The sequence below is a fragment of the Nyctereutes procyonoides genome, unplaced genomic scaffold (genome assembly GCF_905146905.1).
Source record: "Nyctereutes procyonoides isolate TBG_1078 unplaced genomic scaffold, NYPRO_anot_genome, whole genome shotgun sequence".
NCBI classification, from domain to species: Eukaryota; Metazoa; Chordata; class Mammalia; order Carnivora; family Canidae; genus Nyctereutes; species Nyctereutes procyonoides.
This window is the reverse complement of record NW_026575024.1, coordinates 47,792,660-47,811,909: the sequence shown is the minus strand read 5'-3', so window position 1 is coordinate 47,811,909 and position 19,250 is coordinate 47,792,660. Positions and strand designations below refer to the sequence as shown.

The following is a 19,250-nucleotide window of genomic DNA, read 5'->3' as shown; positions in this document are numbered from 1 at the left end:
GAGGGCTGCCCAGAGGTCTCTTGCCCACCTGTGCAGTGAGCCAGCTTCCTAAATGTTTGGCCTCTGTACCCCTTCTGTTTGGGCCAATAGCATTTCCCTCTGCTGTCCTGCCAGGATAAGGGTCACCCAGCCAACCTGATGCCCAAGCTTGTGCCTTAGTGGGAGGGGCACATGCATCTCCTGAACTCTCAGAGATTCTACTTCTCTGTGAAAATCCCAAGTTGATGTCAAGCAAGTTCCCAAAGGGGCAGATAGATGGGCCAGAAGACTGATGGGCTCTTGACCATAACATGTGGCAATGTATAGGAAACAATATGCAGGCATAAATCTGCCTGGCAGGTTGTAAAACATTGCATTGTGAAACACCATATTGTATTTTGAGGGATGTTTTGTTTGCTTGTCATTTATAGCTATTACAAACAGTAGTGTAGTAGATAATATTTTTCCAATATCTTTGTGAAATTACACAGGTATTTCTGTATAGTAAAAGACTAGATGGAAAATTGATGCAAAAGCTTTACCCAAATCAAATTTAGTATATATTGCCCAATTGTTAATTGTGTACTAATAATGTATTAATGATTTTCAGATTTTGCTACATTTTATTTATTTTTTATTTTTTTATTTATTTATGATAGTCAGAGAGAGAGAGAGAGAGAGAGAGAGAGAGAGAGAGGCAGAGACACAGGCAGAGGGAGAAGCAGGCTCCATACACCGGGAGCCTGACGTGGGATTCGATTTCGATCCCGGGTCTCCAGGATTGCGCCCTGGGCCAAAGGCAGGCGCTAAACTGCTGCGCCACCCAGGGATCCCAGATTTTGCTACATTTTAAAGGCACTTGGGGAGTTCTAAGCCAAGTTTTAAGCCACTCCTAACTCTGGGAAACAAAGGGTTGCAGAAGGGAAGGTGAGCAGGGGGTTGGGGTAACTGGGTGATGGGCACTGAGGAGGACACTTGATGGGATGAGCACTGGGTTGGCAAATTGAACTTCAATTTAAAAAAAAGAAGTACCTAGGCCACTCCCACTAATAAAATCAATGTTGGGGGCAGCCCTGGTGGCTCAGCAGTTTAGCACCGCCTTTCGCCCATGGTGAGATCCTGGAGACCCCAGATCGAGTCCCCTGTCAGGCTCCCTGCATGGAGCCTGCTACTCCCTCTACCCGTGTCTCTGCCTCAATCTTTCTTCTGTGTCTCTCATGAAAAAATAAATAAAATCTTTTTTTAAAAAATTAAAAGAAATAAAATCAATGTTGAAGAAAGTCCAGTGATGAGGAAGCCATTCCAGGCTTCCAGGGCACAGCCAGGTCTGGGAACCAGTGTATTGTATTTGTGCCTCTGTGTATCCATGCACATGTGAGTCAAGAGGCAAAACACTAAATATTATTCTATTCTTCACAAATAAATATATTTATTAAAAAATGCAAAGGCATTTTGATCACACTTTGATTGTGTGCACTCATATCTTCAACCATATCTCTAATAGCCTCTCCCACCTCACCAAAGACTAAGCAGTACCCTGCCTCCCCATCCAGGCCCAGCTTCCTTAGCAGGGCTTCATGATCCCTCACCTTCACCTCAGCCACCTGCAAGTCCCAATACAAAAGTCACTGCTTCCACCCAAGTCTAAGATGTCTCCACCACCCGCTCATAGTTACTGCTAGCTGCCCCCAGCTACTCCCACCTACCTCACCTACTTCTAGCTACTCATAGCTACTCTCACTTACTCCCATATACTCTTACCTACTCCCAGCTACTCCTGCATTCTCTCACCCATTCCCAATTACTACTCTCTATTCAAGCTGCCCTACTGTCACCTACTCCCACCTCTTCCTAGCTACACCTGCCTATTCTTACCTACTAAGAATTCAAGAATGGAAATAGATTCCAAATAGATCAGAATCGGGGGTCCTCAGCAAGATGGTGGAAGAGTAGGGTCCCCAAGTCACCTGTCCCCACCAACTTACCTAGATAACTTTCTTTCTTTTTTTTTAATAAATTAGTTTTTATTGGTGTTCAATTTACCAACATACAGAATAACACCCAGTGCTCATCCCGTCAAGTATCCCCCTCACTGCCCATCACCCATTCACCCCCACCCCCCGCCCTCCTCCCCTTCCACCACCCCTAGTTCATTTCCCAGAGTTAGGAGTCTTTATGTTCTGTCTCCCTTTCTGATATTTCCCACACATTTCTTCTCCCTTCCCTTATATTCCCCAAATGAATGAGAACATATAATGTTTGTCCTTCTCCAATTGACTTACTTCACTCAGCATAATACCCTCCAGTTCCATCCACGTTGAAGCAAATGGTGGGTATTTGTCATTTCTAATGGCTAATTCCATTGTGTATGAATGGATAAAGAAGATGTGGTTTATGGACATTCTATGTTTTAAACATGTAGAACTAACCAAGATTTTGCGTGACTTTGAAATATTTTACCTTGATCTGATAGCGACACATAGGATGTAAGTCATGAGATAGATCTATGTAAAATATAGATCACTTTAGAGATAACAGATGTCATCATCTAAAGAGTATATTTGAAAGGAGACTGGAGAAGAAGGAGAGGTTATACACAGCATATTGGGCATTTGGGGAATACATTGGGGTAGATGCTAAAGGATGGCACCTGAGAATGGGGCAGTTGAAGATAGAAATGAGGGGCTCAGTTCAATAAATGCAATACTTTAGGACATTGATATGTTGGTTTTGATTCACTGATGATATTGCTGGACTGAAAACATGTCCTCATAAGACAGCATAGGAAATCAGATAAACAATAGCAATTTCTATGATATGTGATTTTGTTTTGAAAATATTTGGAAAGCATCATGGAAAGGGTATAACAAATATCTAGTTACACATATTCCTAAGCCTTCATTTCTTTGCTAATGTCTATGGATCTTTGCATTTGGAAACATGAGTGATAAGAGCTGGACTCAACCTGTGAGCTCAATTTAAGAAAAGCACAATAAAGAATTATTAGGCTAGCTGCCAGGGCCCTGATATAGAAATGGAGAAGGAAGCTGGTGGTGAGGGTTAACAGAGATCATTTCATCACTTGGATTTTATGACATCAACCTTACTTGCAGGGAGTACAGTTCCCCCCTTTCTCTTTTACCTCCTCCCTTTCCCCTTTGATGCTTCCCTGAAGACCCCAGTGTTGAGATTCTGGTTAAGTCCCTATTTCAGGAGGGGTCTCATAAATATATTCCAGGGAGCTCTATTCCTCAAAGCCAGAAGTCCTATAAAATATTCTGGGTTTTGTAGAAATCAAGAATTTCTGAAATGTGTGTCAATGTTTCTATGTGTGTACTTGATTTGTAACTTCCAAGTATATTTTTGCTCCCTTCTAATTTGGGACAATGAGTACTGGGCTGGATCTGGAGAGGTCCCTCCAGGACATGATGACACAGGACGGGTTGCCCCTGTGGCTGACTCACCTTGATGATGCTGGTTCATTCAAGAGCTATTAATGTGGGCACATCAAGGGCAATAGTGGCAGGCACAACATTTACCCACCCTATCAAAGACTCCTGCATAAACCATCACCCGTGAACATCAATTCCATGAATGGGGCCATGTTTTTAATTCCCTATTCTATCAGAGCAGGAATCAGAGAAAAGACATAGGTCACATACAAAATACCCTAACTGCAATTCACACATTTCTAAATTTCGCAGTTCCTTAGAGAACTATTTCCCAACTGTGTCCACAGTGCTAATTACCTGGGGACCTTATGTCTTTTGATGTCAGGTCACAGAGATTCTTCTATGATAGAAAGGGGGGATATGGCTTGGTTTTTAGATTTGTAGAATGAAACCAAGGTTGTTTTCATGTCGATTGAGATAAGACATGACAGAGAGAGTGAGAAAGAACAGAACACCAGGCCTCCTAAGATGAAGCCACACAGCCCAGACATAATGGCTCAATCCCTTAGTACATGAGTGCTCTAAAGCCAGGGTGGGTAATAGGTCAGCTCTGCTGACCACATAGACTTACCCTTGAAAGATTGTATATGCCCCTATCAAAGTGTGGGAGATCTTAAAAACTACACAGACTGTTCAAAAAGCCAAAGCTGAACCAGGCCACTATTTTTGTGTTATGCCCCAGTCATCTTGGGAAATCATATTACATCATTGCTTATGAACACTCCATGAAAAAAGGATTGTCTAGGAAACAGGTAGACTTTCAACTAGGAACAACTAAATCAGAATTCTTAGAAACCAGGAGGAAGGAAGAAAGATGCCTCAGCCCCTCCATGCTGAAAGATTCCTTCAAGTGGCATTGCCACAGTGTGTCTATCCCAGTCACACCTCCAGGTGCCCCCACACCCTCCTTCACTCTGCTCCTCCAGGGCTGCTGCCCATGAGGATCCTAGAAGACAGGGCTGCTTATCAGGCTGGGTGTCTGTCACCACAGTGCCCATCCCAGGATTAGTGATTGGTGTTGACAGACATGGAGGCCACACTGGGCTGAGAAAGAGGGTACAGGCATCATCAAGGAGCAGGTGGGACATGGTGACTGGAGCTACCATTTTCTGAGCTATCCTCAGAGGCCCTGGGATTACCCTCCATGTGTCAAGAGGCTCATGTGCAGATGCCCTGATGGGTGTCCACAGAGGGCAGAGCCCTTAGTCAACTTTACTTACCCACCTCCAATCCCTGTGACTATATATGACCCCTCTTCAGAAGGACCACCCCATTGTGAACCTGACTCCAGAGTTGGAAGAAAGAAGCCTGGGCAGCCCCAGTGGCTTAGTGGTTTGGTGCCACCTTCGACCCAGAGCGTGATCCTGGGAACCCGGGATCGAGTCCCATGTTGGGCTTCCTGCATGGACCCTGCTTCTCCCTCTGCCTGTGTCTCTGCTTCTCTCTCTCTCTCTCTCTCTCTCTCTCTCTTTATCTGTGTGTGTGTTGTGTGTATCTTTCATGAATAAATAAATACAATAGTTTAAAAAAAAAGGAAAGAAGAAGCAGGTGGCTATTACCCAGCAAAATTGTCTGCATTCCTTTTGAGTGGAATAGATGAGGGGCATGGAGACATTGGAGGATGGATGAATAAAGGAATGCATACATGGAAGAAAGGAGGGATGGAATGCTGAGTGAAATAAGTCAATCGGAGAAGGACAAACATATGGTCTCATTCATTTGGGGAATATAAATAGCAGTGAAAGGGAATAGAAGGGAATGGAGAAGAAATAGGTAGGAAATATCAGAAAGGGAGACAGAACATAAAGACTCCTAACTCTGGGAAACGAACTAGGGGTGGTGGAAGGGGAGGAGAGTGGGGGGTGGGGCTGAATGGGTAACGGGCACTGAGGGGGGCACTTGACGGGATGAGCACTGGGTATTATTCTGTATGTTGGCAAACTGAACACCAATAAAAAAATAGATTTATTAACAAAAAAAAGAATGGAGGGATGGAGGGATGGATGAATAAGTACATCAACCAACCAGTGGGGACCCTGCAAGAATGACTAGGGCAGCCTCCCATGAGATGGGGATTCTGACTGACCCAATACTCTGCACCTATAGCCAAGGTAAGAGCAATAATGATGGTCAATTCTCCACCCCTTGTCATGGGGGGAAGCAGCATTTATAAAATATAAAAGATGTGGGATAGTGCAAAACAGACAGAGACCCAGAAAGTACTCTGAGATACCTTTAATTCCCCTGAACAGGGGATACTGAACAGACCGGGGACTATAGACTGTTGCTCTCTAGAGGGAAAGGAACTTCCGCCTGAGGAGCCAGGGGCTGCTACTCTGCCTATTTCTGCACACAGGTACTGTTGAGGAGGGAGAACTGGGAAAACCATGGTCTGACATCCACAATAAAGGTGCAGTCCACCTGAAAAGGAAAAAAGCAATCATGAGAGTAGAACAGTTTAACACATGGAGAGCACTTAGCATGAAGGACTGAGTAGGAGTTCAAGGTGCATGAAAAACTACAAATGATGAAAAGCAAAAAGAAACAGTGGCCTAGGGCAGGATTTGAGGAGCTCAAGGCTCCACCAGAATGACAGGCAGGGGTTGCTGAATGTACATATGTGGGACAGAGGCTCCTGAGAGGGTGCCTGGTGGGACCATAGCTTGCCCTCGAGGGGTCCTGCCAGTACCCATAACACTGCCTGGATGCCCCTGCCCCCAGGAGCTCTGAGGGAGCTTGCAGATTGCCCACTGAGGGTCCAGCTGCTGCAAACCCATCTGGAGGGGAGGCTGCCCCTCAGGCTAGAATTCCCCACTGAGGGCATCGTCCTGACTCAGGTTCATGCCCAGGGTCCAATTCCCCTAGATAAAATCATCTTATAGATAATGACACAAGAAGGTCCTTACACAGGCCAGCTGTGAGCACAGCACTCAGCTGGCTGCTCTGCTGGGAGCAGCTCTGTTGGCCTAGAATAACGACATTCTCCCTCAGTGGGGAACTCTGGGACCTGGAAGGAGAGAAGCCAGGACTGTCTCTCTGTCCCATTATCATCCCTGACAACTTCCCTAAGCCTCTTCCCATCAACCCTCCTTTATATGAATGCTCATCATATTCTCAAACCTTTTTCTCTCGTGGGCCTTCTTGCAAGGGGCAGTTGTCCAGATCTTCATCCTGTTTTGCACAAATGGTTTGTCCCAACTCCAATTCCATTAAATATATCATGGTAAACTTCTGTTAAGAAAAATTGTAGGAACTTCAGTGAAATACTTTGCATTAATAAGAAAAACAGAGAACCAAAAGGAAAACAGGCAACAACTGTGAATGTATGTATGTAAATGCATAAGGACATTTGTACGATGTCTCTTATTTTTCTTATTTTTAAATTGATTTATCATTTCACCTTTTCCTCTTAAGTCTCTATTTTTCTTTCAAAAAAAGAGATTCCTAAATGCACCTGAAGCATGTAGTAGGGTCTTCCCTGTGGCGCTGCTCCTGATGACCTGTACCTGCTAGTCACATCCACACATGAATACACAGGAGATAAGAAGGTAAGAGGCTCATAGGACCAAAGGAGTCTTCTCAGGCTACAGCAACACTGATGGCACCACTGATTTCTCAGTCATAGCCTGGGCAGCATTGGCCAGACACAAGGTGAACATGCCAGTGAGTCTTCCTCTGGAGGGCAGGGTAACACGGGTGTGGTAATCTACTGATTAGCCATTGGAGCTGGCCATTCCTTTCAGGGCAACATCCAGATGGGGGTGTAGGGGGCTTTGGGGGCTGGGAATGCTTCCCTCTTCATGTGGGAGCTGACTACCCAAAAGGGCTCTTCTTGCTAAAGCTCATTTGGATATTTATAGAGCAGATGCTGTTCCACATCTTTGTTAAGCTTCTATCAGAGGTTATTAAAAGTTACTATTTCATCTCGTTAAATAGAAGTGCATGAAAACTCAAGAACTCAAACATAGAAATGTTACCAGAAATCACCATAGGGAGGAACCTGTCTCTCACTGGACTGACCTGGAATTATCTAGAAGGTTGACTTCATTTGGGGCTCAATTCCTGAAACAGAAACATGATACCCACTCATGCCCCAATGCACACCAACAACACACTCTCAAACACACATGTGCACGCGGAGTCATGCACCCCCCAGCCTCACTTGCATGGTCACTGGACCAGGGCACGGTGGCTGGGAGCACAGGCATACTACCCATGCCCAAGGAGCTCCTGTGGCCTCCAGGTGTCCAGGTCTGGCTGCCATTCAAGGAAGAGGCAGAGAGTCAGAAAATGGGAGAGACTGAGGGAAGCCCGTGAGCGCTGTGCAAGGAAGGGCCCACACCCAGTGTCCTCAGGAGTGTGGTGCAGATGTGAGACCCTCCCTACCAGGGCCCACCAGGCATGCTGCCTGGCTCAGCGTTGTTCATGCAGGGACCAGAATCTTGGCATGGACAGAATGAGGTCTGGATAGCAGTTTGCATTCTGTTCAAAGAAAGTACAATGTGATAAGAATAAACAACAGTGGGAAAGATTTGCCCAACAGAGGCTAAGGACTCCCACATTTTCATCAGGCCCAACTTCTTCCCTACTGGATCTTCATATCTCTAAGGATAACATCTCAGATTTTCACCTGGGGCCCTAAAGGTGTCTCCAGCCCCACCTCCCCCTGCACTCCTTCCTCTCTGCATCTCCTTTTCTGCAACTCCCATCCACAGAACTTCAGGTTGTCTGCACAGATACACTTTGCTTGTCCCCATCCACGGTTCTCTCTGGAGCTGCCTGCCCTTCCCATCCCCAACCTCCATGTGACTGGGTTTTTCCAGGAGTACCCACCATTGAGATGCCTTCTCTGACCAACCCCCATGCTCTCAGCCTCCCCTTGTCCCTGGGCCCCCACACCTACCTCTTTTCCCCAGCATTCCACTATTCCACTCATGAACTCCAGGGCTGTCGACCTGTCCTCACCAGCATCACAGCCCAACAAGAACATGTCCCAATCTGTCTTCTCTACTGCCTCCTGCTCAGCCCTGGATCCATAGTGCTTCATAAAGCTTAACTGAGCATCACAGATCAGCCTTTGTGATGCCTTTCCTTCTTGGGCTTGTGTTTACCAGCTACCCCTTCTCTTAGTCCTTCTCATTTCTCATCTGTCCTTGCTGTTCTGGCTTGTCCCAGCTACCTCACTGGTGGCTGTTCTTCCCTCCCTCACTATGCAGCTGGATCTCCGCTTTCCATGCTTGCTTTCTGCTCAACTTCTTTCCATCTCTCCTCTGTTATTCAGGAGCCTTGCTCATGAAGGAAACAAATCAGAAACTTGAAGCATTTCTAATGAAATCTTATAACCTTTTAAATAATATTTACAAACTTAAAACATCCATTGATCTTTCTTGCAGATCAAGGACCCACCCACCCCCAAGTGTGGTCTCAGGGCAAACATGGAGCCACATGGAGTGAGGACACACTACTCACCTTGTGCTGGCTTCGCCGCACCCACAGCAGCTTATATGCATACTCATCTGGGTAGACTTGGTTGAAATGAAATACTGCAAACTCAACACACAGGGTGAAGTAATTTGATCTCCTACTAATGTCCACAAAGCTGGGACTGCAAACATGAGGCATCAGCACAATGAGCCCCAGAAGCAGGGATGCCTTCAGGACCATGCTGTCTGGTGTCAGCCCTGGAGGCCAGGAACACATGGGTGGCAGGGTGACAGCTGGTGCGGGGACACCCTCCAAAGCTCTGCATCCCACACAGCCCTATCTCAAGGAGTCCCTGGGATGTTGGCCAATGCTCTGTCTAGCTCCTCCCTTTCACTGCCTGCTTTGTCCCTCCTATCATCCCTAACAGAAGGCAGAGCAAAGATTTACAATTTCCACCCCTTTGTTCCACATGCCTTGGACCCAGGGAAATGCAATGCAATATGTTCTGTTTCCAGGGCTGCTTCCCCCTACCCCAGCACAGCCCTAATAGGCTCCAAAAAGAGGTCCTGAACCCATCTCCCTTGTTCTCACAGCCACGTATCCTACAGCTGCCAAGTCACAGGAACTCTTAGGAACACCAGTGGGCCCTGAGTCCTGGGGAGTTGAGGTAAAAACCAGGTCTACCTATGACGATGGCTGCAGCCCACAAACTCTGGGGGCATCAGGAAGGCACAGGAAAGAGCCACCATTGGAACTGCATTATCATCCTTTGTACCACCATTGGCACCTGTTGACCTACCTGTCATGAGGACTCGCTGTGCTTGGCAGTGGGGAGAGAAGTTTCTAATGTCCTAGGGTGGGTGGAGAAAATGCCCAGGACAAAGTGGGTATCAGCCCAGGGCAGGGCTCTGCTAGAATGGGCATGGATGACAGCCATGTGCATGAGAGGGGTCAGGGACTGTGAAAAAAAGGTGTTTCCCAGCCCTAACCAACATGCATTTCCATGCACCACTACCACTTTGTCTTTTTAAAGATTTTTTGTTTGTTTATTCCTGAGAGACAGACAGAGAGAGAGACAGAGACATAGGCAGAGGGAGAAGTATCCACACAGGAAGCGTGATGCAGGACTCGATCCTGGGACCCCAAGATCACACCCTGAGCCAAAGACAGACACTCAACCGCTGAGACACCCAGGCATCCCAGATCTACCACTTTGAAATCCCATGGCTTTTGCCATCTCATTGCGTTAGGTTTTTCTGGAAGGAACCACAGTACCTGTGAGTGTCCCCACCTAGCCTCTGTATGAGGCAATGGAAGTGAGTGGACCAAGAATGTATGATGCTGCCCAGGTACATGAGGGGACACTCTGAAAGGGAAGGATTTTCCTACGTGGGCATGGAATAAACAGACACCTGCACATTGATGAAAAGGTGTAGGGCCAGGGCCACAGCTGTTCAGACAGGCCATAAGTACAGACCGGGGCTACCCCAGAAAGAGATGGGAGTATTATGGCCAGATGTCAGATACCCTAGTGACCATCTTCACTGTTGCACATCAGTAAATAGCTGGTGACATGGGTATCTAAGAACAATCATGATGAGGACTACACAAATTGTCTACAAGTGCATCTGATCCTGAGTGTTTCCTCTCCCGAGGAGCTCAGGTCCCCACATGGCTGATTATTCCTCCCCCTTCCCAGCAGCAAGATGACAAGAGTGGTCACTGTCATCTTTCAGGACCTGCAAGATCTATAACAAGGCCTCTTTTTCGCTACTGACATGGGTTGTGACTGCCTCACTTCTAGATTGCGTTGTCAGGGGTCACCGATTTTGGGAGGCCTGTCAATGAACCAGCTGTTGGATTTCTTGACTCTCTCTATGAATCTGTTTCTTCTTTCCTTTGTTTATGCTTTTTTTAAGCATAATTTCCTTCCATTTTTGACAGAGACTGTGATTATCGGTTATCCTCATGACCACTCTCTACTGGTGCCTGTATGGACTGTCACTTCCTTAAAGCTGAAACTCATTCAAATTGGCAAAGAAGAAGTCAGACTCTCACTCTTTGCAGATGACATGATACTTTATTGGAAAACCCAAAAAACTTTACCCTAAAATTGATAGAACTCATACAGGAATTTGGCAACGTGGCAGGATAAAACAATCAATGCACACAAATCAGTTGCATTTTGATACACTAATAATGAGACAGAAGAAAGAGAAATTAAGGAACTGATCCCATTTACAACTCCATCAAAAAAACAGAAGAAGATACCTAGGAATAAACTCAACCAAAGAGGTAAAGGATCTGTACACTAAAAAATACAGAACACTTAGGAAAGAAATTGAGAGGGAATCCCTGAGTGGCTCAGCGGTTTGGCACTGGCCTTTGGCCTAGGGTGTGATCCTGGAGTCCCGGGATCGAGTCCCACATTAGGCTTTCTGCATGGAGTCTGTTTCTCTCTCTCTCTCTCTCTCTCTCTCTCTCTCGAATAAATAAATAAAATCTGTTTTTAAGAAAAGGAAAGAAATTTAGAAAAACACGAGATAGAAAAACATTCCATGCTCATGGATTGGGAGAATAAATATCGTGACAGTGTCTATGCTACCCAGAGCAATCTACACACTCTATGAAATCCCTGTCAAAAAACCATCAACATTTTTCACCGAGCTGGAACAAATAATCCTAAAATTTGTATGCAACCAGAAAAGAGCTTGAATAGCCAGAGGAATACTCAAAAAGAAAACCAAATCTGGAGACATCACAATACCGGATTTCAAGCTGTACTACAAAGCTGTGGTCATCGAGACAGTATGGTACTGGCACAAAAACAGACACATAGATTAAATGGAACAGAAGAGAGAACCCAAAAATAGATCCTCAACTCTATGGTCAACTAATCTTCAATAAAGCAGGAAAGAATATCCAATGGAAAAAAGACAGTCTCTTCAACAAATGGTGATGGACAGCCACATGCAGAAGCCACATGCAGAAGAATGAAACTAGACCACTCTCTTACACCAGACACAAAGATAAATTCAAAATGGATGAAAGAACTAAATGTGAAACAGAAATCCATCAAAGTCCTAGAGGAGAACACAGGCAGCAACATTTTTGACCTGAGCCTCAGCAACTTCTTGCAAGACATGCCTCTAAAGGCAAAAGAAACAAAAGCAAAAATGAACTATTGGGACTTCATCAAGATAAAGAGCTTCTGCACAGCACAGAGAACAGTTCACAAAACTAAAAGGAAACCTATGGAATGGGAGAAGATATTTACAAGTGACATGCCAGATAAAGGGCTAGTATCCAAGATCTATAAAGAACTTATTAAACTCAATACCCCAAAAAACAAACAATCCAGTCAAGAAATGGGCAGGAGAGATGAACAGACATTTCTCCAAAGAAAACCTATGCATGGCCAACAAGCACATGAGGAAATATTCCCTGTCACTTGCCATCAAGGAAATACAAATCAAAACCACAATGAGATACCACCTCACACCAGTGAGAATGGGGAAAATTAACAAGACAGGAAACAAAAGGTGTTGGAGAGGATGTGGAGAAGGGGAACCCTCTTGCACTGCTGGTGGGAATTTGAACTGGTGCAGCCACTCTGGAAAACTGTATGGAGGTTCCTCAAAGAGTTAAAAATAGAACTACCCTATGACCCAGCAATTGCACTACTGGGAATTTACCTCAAAGATACAGATGTAGTGAAATGAAGGGGCACCCGCACCCCAATGTCCATAGCAGCAATGTCCACAGTAGCCAAACTGTAGAAGGAGCCATGATATCCTTCAATAGATGAATGGATAAAGAAGATGTGGCGTATATATACAATGGAATATTATTCAGCCATCAGAGAGGATGAATACTTACCACTTACATCAATGTGGATGGAACTGGAGGGTATTATGCTGAGTGAAATAAGTCAATTGGAGAAGGAAAATCATCATATGGCTTCACTCATATATAAATATAAGAAATAGTGCAGTGGGCCATAAGGGAATGGAGGGAAAACTGAATGGGGAAAAAATTACAGAGGAAGACAAAACATGAGAGACTCTTAACTCTGGGAAACAAACTGAGGGTTGGTGGAGGGGAGGTGGGTGTGTGGGGGATGGGGTAACTGAATGATGGGTATTAAGGAGGGCATGTGATGTGATGAGCACTAGGTGTTATACTCAACTGATGAATAATTGAACACTACATCTGAAACTAATGTACTATATGTTGACTAATTTAATTTTAAATTTAAAAAGAATTTAAAAACATCTTTGCAAAAAAAAAAAGCTGAAACTCAGCAGCACGATGTATAATTTCACATTGTAAGTTTTAATCACTTCCTTTGATCATAAACCCTAACCTGAATTGAGATTACTTGTGTTATATTAAGGTGTGTTTCTGACTCAAAAACCATTTTTCTCCTTAATTTCAATCTAAACATCACGGCCAGAGATCTTGTTCCATATGATATCAGTTCTTTCAAATTCATTGAGATTCTTTATGGATCAGAATATGTTCAGTTTGGATCAATATTCTATATGTTCCATAGTTGATGGTGAATATTCTTTTTTTTTAAGTTCAGTTTGTCAACATATAGTATAATACCCACTGCTCATCACATCACAAATATTCTATATAATTGTTATTAATTTATTAAAATAACACTTAAGTGGAGCACAGGGTGATGCATGATGAATCTCAGTTCAACAAAGGACCGTGGGGGAAACTGAAATAGAGAAGCTATCACTCATAGGTCCTGGGGGAAGTACTCAGCAACTAAAGGGGCCACAGGATCTGCTTGCTGGGTGAAGTGCTTTGGGGTTCTTGAGATAGAGCCAGATTGGCCAACTCAACCCCAAAGAGCAGGATTCTGGTGAACCTCACGAGGGTCTTATCTAAGGGCACATAAGAGGAAGCTCCTGGAAAGAAGAGGAGACTGTTGCTCACCAGGGTTGCAGGGTAAGTCACATTGGGTGCTTCTGTTTGTTTGTGACTCTAAAAGATGCTACACATGCTTGTGCTTATATGAGAGGCTAGTGTCAATTTTAGGACCCTGGAGGCCTCCTGACCATACAAAGTAGATACCAAGGCAGCTACTATGGAGTAGCTTAGCTAAAATCCCAACAATAATCAAATATTGAGAGTGGAGGCAAGATGGCAGAAGAGTAGGGGTCCTCAACTCATCTGGTCCCACAAACTTATCTAGATAACTTTCAAAACATCCTGAACACCTACAAATTCAACCTGAGATGAATGATGAGAACAGCTGGAACACTACAGAGAGATAAGTTTCCACTTCTGACAAGGTAGGAAGGTAAAAAAAAAAAAAAAAAACAACCATCAAGTGGGGGAGGGGAACCATGACGAGCCAGGAGAAAGCGGAGCTTCGAAAGCCTCCGGGGCACAAAAGCCCAGCCCTGGACTAACGGGAACTTTAAAAATCTGCACCTGAGTTTTTCCTGATGGAAAAGTACTTAGCAGGGAAATAGGGCAGAATTGCCGGAGGGGCAGTGAAGCCTCAAGATTCCTGCAGACACCATAAGAGGAGGGGCTCCAAGGGGAAAGCTCACTTGAAACCATGGTCTTGATCTCAGTAAAGGACTGGAGTGCCACAGTCCTCCGGGGCATTTGGGAGAAGCGAGCTGGTTACGTGCACTGGCTCCCGAGCTCCCTTTACCCTAGAGCCCGGCAACAGACGGAGGTGGCTGTACACCATTCGCTTCAGGAAAGGCAGTCCCTGGGAGTGCGGGTCCAGTGGCGCAGGGCCCTGCATCCGAGAGCAACAAAGGAGACAAAGCCAACTATCCTCCATTCCCCCTGGGACAGGTGGAAGCAGGGAGGGCACAAGACAGTGAGAAATCTCCTGTCACTGGGCGCCCCCAACCTGTGCAGATCAGCGCACCCATGCCTGCCCCCAGGAGCATCTAGGCCAGTGCAGACAGGGAGACTATGGTTAGTTACAGACAGGGAGCTAGATTCCAGAGCTGGAAATCTGGCCGCTGCTATTTTTTTCTCTCTTTTTTTCACCTTGCACCTGGGAGAGGTGGGGCCTCTAGGAAACAAAGGCTTCACAGGATAAATAGCTCACACTGAGCCCAGCACCTGGCAGAGGGCGGGGCATCTACCCCAAGCGCAGACACCCTCAGCTCAGCAGACCTCTCCCCCAGAGGAACCGCTGGAAGAACAAGGAGAAAGCAAGTTTACTGAACAAGCAACACTGGAAAGCTCCAGGACAAGGGAAAATCGTATATAGAACTAGATAGAGTATTTTCTTTCTTTTTTGTTTTTAATACAACTTGTTTTTATATCAGGTTAAAACTTTCCAATATTTCTTCTCTTTCCCCACCTTCACTACGATATTTTATCAACTCTTCATTTTTAAGCTTTTTCTTTTTTGCTTTTCATATTTCTACAATTACATGTCTTAGATGTATTTTTCACATCTGGATTCCTTTCAACAAATTCAATTTAATTTTGGTAGATAGACAATATATGAGTTTTTGGTTTTTGTTGGTTTTTTTTTCTGTCTTGTTTTGTTTTACAGTGGTAGAAATTACTACCTTCTAACAAACGACCAAAATATACCCAGAACCAAGTGGAACACCGTGTTGGTTAATTCGAAGAGACTATACTCTCCCTTCCTTCCCATTTTGTCCCCCTCTTTTATCTTGTTTATATTTTTGTGGTCAATGTTGAGACTTATATAAGTATTGCTGGTTTATATAAATTTGGGATTAAGCATCTTTTAACATGCAGAACAAAATACACTCAACCAAGAGGATTACCCTCTAGGTTCCCTCAGGGAAACTATATTCTCCCTCCACCACCACTTCCTCACCACCACCATCACCCTTTTCTTTTTTTTCTTTTTTTCTTTTTTCTTTTCTTTTCTTTTCTTTTCTTTCTTCTTTTTTTTCTTCTTCTTTATTTTTGTTTTTTTATTTTTACTATTTTGCTTTAAATTTTGTTTTTCATTTTAGTGGTCCTTTCGTTTTATTTTGTTCTGTTCTTCTTTTTATTTTATTTTCTGGTCTCTGACCTCTTCAGAATCATCTAGGGTGTATCTCAACTAAGTCCTGGTTTATTTTTTAAAAGATTATGTTTATTTATTCATGAGAGACACAGAGAGGGAGGCAGAGACACAGGCAGAGGAAGAAGTAAGCTCCATGCAGAAAGCCCAATTGGGACTCGATCCCGGATCCCAGGATCATGCTCTGAGCCGAAGGCAGACACTTAATCACTGAGCCACCCAGGTGTCCCCATGGTTGATATTTTTGACACAGCTCATTCATACAGCCACTCTGCATGGGACAAAATGACTAGAAGGAAGAATTCACCACAAAATAAAGAACTAGAAGCAATGCTCTCGGCCACAAAGTTACTGAATGGGGATTTAAATACAATGTCAGAAATTCAATTCAATAGTACAATTATAAAAGTACTGGTGGCTCTGGAAAAAAAAGCATAAAGGACTCTAGAGATTTCCTTACTGCAGAATTGAGATCTAATCAGGCTGAAATTAAATTTTTTTTAACTGAGATGCAATCCAGGAAAGTCCTTTTGGGCTCTTGTTTTCCTCTTTTTTCCTTGGTTTCCTTCCTTTCCATCAACTTGTCTTCTATGTCACCCACTCTCTTTTCCACCTGATTAACCCTAACAGTTTCTAACTGTTATCCAGTTTGGATCACATCTCAGTAAAAATATTTTTGTTTCTTTTTTTATAATAAATTTATTTTTTATTTTATAATAAATTTATTTTTTATTGGTTTTCAATTTGCCAACATACAGAATAACACCAAGTGCTCATCCCGTCAAGTGCCCCTCTCAGTGCCCATCACCCAGTCACCCCCACCCCTCGTTCGTTTCCCAGAGTTAGGAGTCTTTATGTTTTGTCTCCCTTTCTGATATTTCCCACACATTTCTTCTCCCTTCCCTTATATTCCCTTTCACTATTATTTATATTCCCCAAATGAATGAGAACATATAATGTTTGTCCCTTCTCTGATTGACTTATTTCACTCAGCCTAATACCCTCCAGTTCCATCATTTTTTAATTTCAGCCTGGACCACATGGATTTCACTGATATATACAAAACTTTCCCTTGGAACGCAACTGAATACACATTCTTCTCAAGCGCACATGGAACTTTCTCCAGAACAGACCACATACTGGGTCACAAATCAGGTCTCAACCAATACCAAAAGACTGGGCTTGTCCCCTGCATATTTTCAGACTACAATGCTTTGAAACCAGAACTCAATCACAACAAGAAAATTGGAAGAAACTCAAACACGTGGAGGCTAATGAGCATCCTGCTAAAAGATGAAAGGGTCAACCAGGAAATTAGAGAAGAATTAAAAAGATTCATGAAAACTCATGAAAATGAAAAGAGAACTGTTCAAAATCTTTAGGATACAGCAAAAGCAGTCCTAAGAGGGAAATATATCACAATACAAGCATCCCTCAAAAAACTGGAAAAAACTCAAATATATAAGCTAACCTCTCACCTATTCAAGATTTTTTTTATTATTCCATTTCTTCCTCTCAATAGCTTTATTTTTTTTTAATTTTATAAATTAATTTTTATTGGTGTTCAATTTACCAACATACAGAATAACACCCAGTGCTCATCCAGTCAAGTGTACCCCTCAGTGCCCGTCACCCATTCACCCCCACCCCCCGCCCTCCTCCCCCTCCACCACCCCTAGTTCATTTCCCAGAGTTAGAAGTCTTTATGTTCTTTCTCCCTTTCTGATATTTCTCCCACATTTCTTCTCCCTTCCCTTATATTCCCTTTCACTATTATTCATATTCCCCAAATGAATGAGAACATACACTGTTTGTCCTTCTCCGGTTACTGTGGCCAACTTCAAAAAGGGTGTTGCCTGAGTTCGCCTCTGGGATTTTGATGGAATCTTGTCTCACATTTAGATCTTTCATCTATTTTGAGTTTATCTTTGTGTATGGTGCAAGAGAGTGGTCCAGTTTCATTCTTCTGCATGTGGATGTCCAATTTTCCCAGCACCATTTATTGAAGAGACTGTCTTTCTTCCAGTGGATCGTCTTTCCTCCTTTATCGTATATTAGTTGACCATAAAGTTCAGGGTCCACTTCTGGGTTCTCTATTCTGTTCCATTGATCTATGTGTCTGTTTTTTTGCCAGTACCACACTGTCTTGATGACCACAGCTTTGTAGTACAACCTGAAATCTGGCATTGTGATGCCCCCAGATATGGTTTTCTTTTTTAAAATTCCCCTGGCTGTTTGGGGTCTTTTCTGATTACACACAAATCTTAAAATAATTTGTTCTAAGTCTCTGAAGAAAGTCCATGGTATTTTGATAGGGATTGCATTATACGTGTAAATTGCCCTGGGTAACATTGACATTTTCACAATATTAATTCTGCCAATCCATGAGCTAGAATATTTTTCCATCTCTTTGTGTCTTCCTCAATTTCTTTCAGAAGTGTTCTATAGTTTTTAGGGTATATTTTGAGAACCATTTGAATGGTAAATGGTTCTCCAACCTTTTATTTTCAGGTTGTAGGTGTCCTTCTGTCTAAAATGAGTCTCTTGTAGACAGCAAATAGATGGGTCCTGCTTTTTTATCCAGTCTGAAACCCTGCGCCTTTTGATGGGGTCATTAAGCCCATTCATGTTCAGAGTTACTATTGACAGATATGAGTTTAGTGTCATCATGATATCTATTTAGTCCTTGTTTTTGTGGATTGTTCCACTGAACTTCTTCTTAAAGGGGGTTTTAAGAGTCCCCCTTGAAATTTCTTGCAGAGCTGGTTTGGAGGTCACATATTCTTTCAGTTCCTGCCTGTCTTGGAAGCTCTTTATCTCTCCTTCCATTTTGAATGAGAGCCTTGCTGGATAAAGTATTCTTGGTTGCATGTTCTTCTCATTTAGGACCCTGAATATATCCTGCCAGCCCTTTCTGGCCTGCCACGTCTCTGTGGAGAGGTCTGCTGTTACCCTAATATTCCTCCCCATGAAAGTCAGGGACTTCTTGTCTCTTGCTGCTTTAAGGATCTTCTCTTTATCTTTGGAATTTGCAAGCTTCACTATTAGATGTCGAGGTGTTGAACGGTTTTTATTGATTTTAGGGGGGGATCTCTCTATTTCCTGGATCTGAATGCCTGTTTCCCTTCCCAGATTGGGAAAGTTTTCAGCTAGGATTTGTTCAAATACATATTCTGGCCCTCTGTCCCTTTTGGGCCCTCGGGAACCCCAATTAAACGTAGGTTTTTCTTCCTTAGACTGTCATTTATTTGCCTTAATCTGTCGTCATGGTCCCTTAATTGATTGTCTCTTTTTTCCTCAGTTTCCCTCTTTGCCATTAACTTGTCTTCTATGTCACTCACTCGTTCTTCCACCTCGTT

At 43.6% G+C, this 19,250-nt stretch overlaps 1 protein-coding gene across 1 annotated transcript; it reads right to left on the bottom strand.

Annotated features, from left to right (window-relative positions):
- Positions 1-5,771: 5,771 nt before the first annotated feature.
- LOC129522567 (probable cystatin-15) lies at positions 5,772-9,095 on the bottom strand. Its single transcript, XM_055344907.1, has 3 exons — positions 8,901-9,095; positions 6,552-6,662; positions 5,772-5,852 (listed from the first exon to the last, which is right to left on the bottom strand). The coding sequence occupies exons 1-3, from the start codon at positions 9,093-9,095 to the stop codon at positions 5,772-5,774; spliced, it is 387 nt and encodes a 128-aa protein (XP_055200882.1).
- Between the last annotated feature and the right edge of the window lie 10,155 nt (positions 9,096-19,250).

Coding starts and splice junctions, on each gene's coding strand:
- LOC129522567 (XM_055344907.1), bottom strand. CDS start 9,095: ATGGTCCTGAAGGCATCCCTGCTTCTGGGGCTCATTGTGCTGATGCCT. Junction 6,663..8,900: donor TGCGGCGAAGCCAGCACAAG/GTGAGTAGTGTG, acceptor TTTTCTTAACAG/AAGTTTACCATGATATATTT. Junction 5,853..6,551: donor AAGGCCCACGAGAGAAAAAG/GTTTGAGAATAT, acceptor TTTCCTTTTCAG/GTGGACTGCACCTTTATTGT.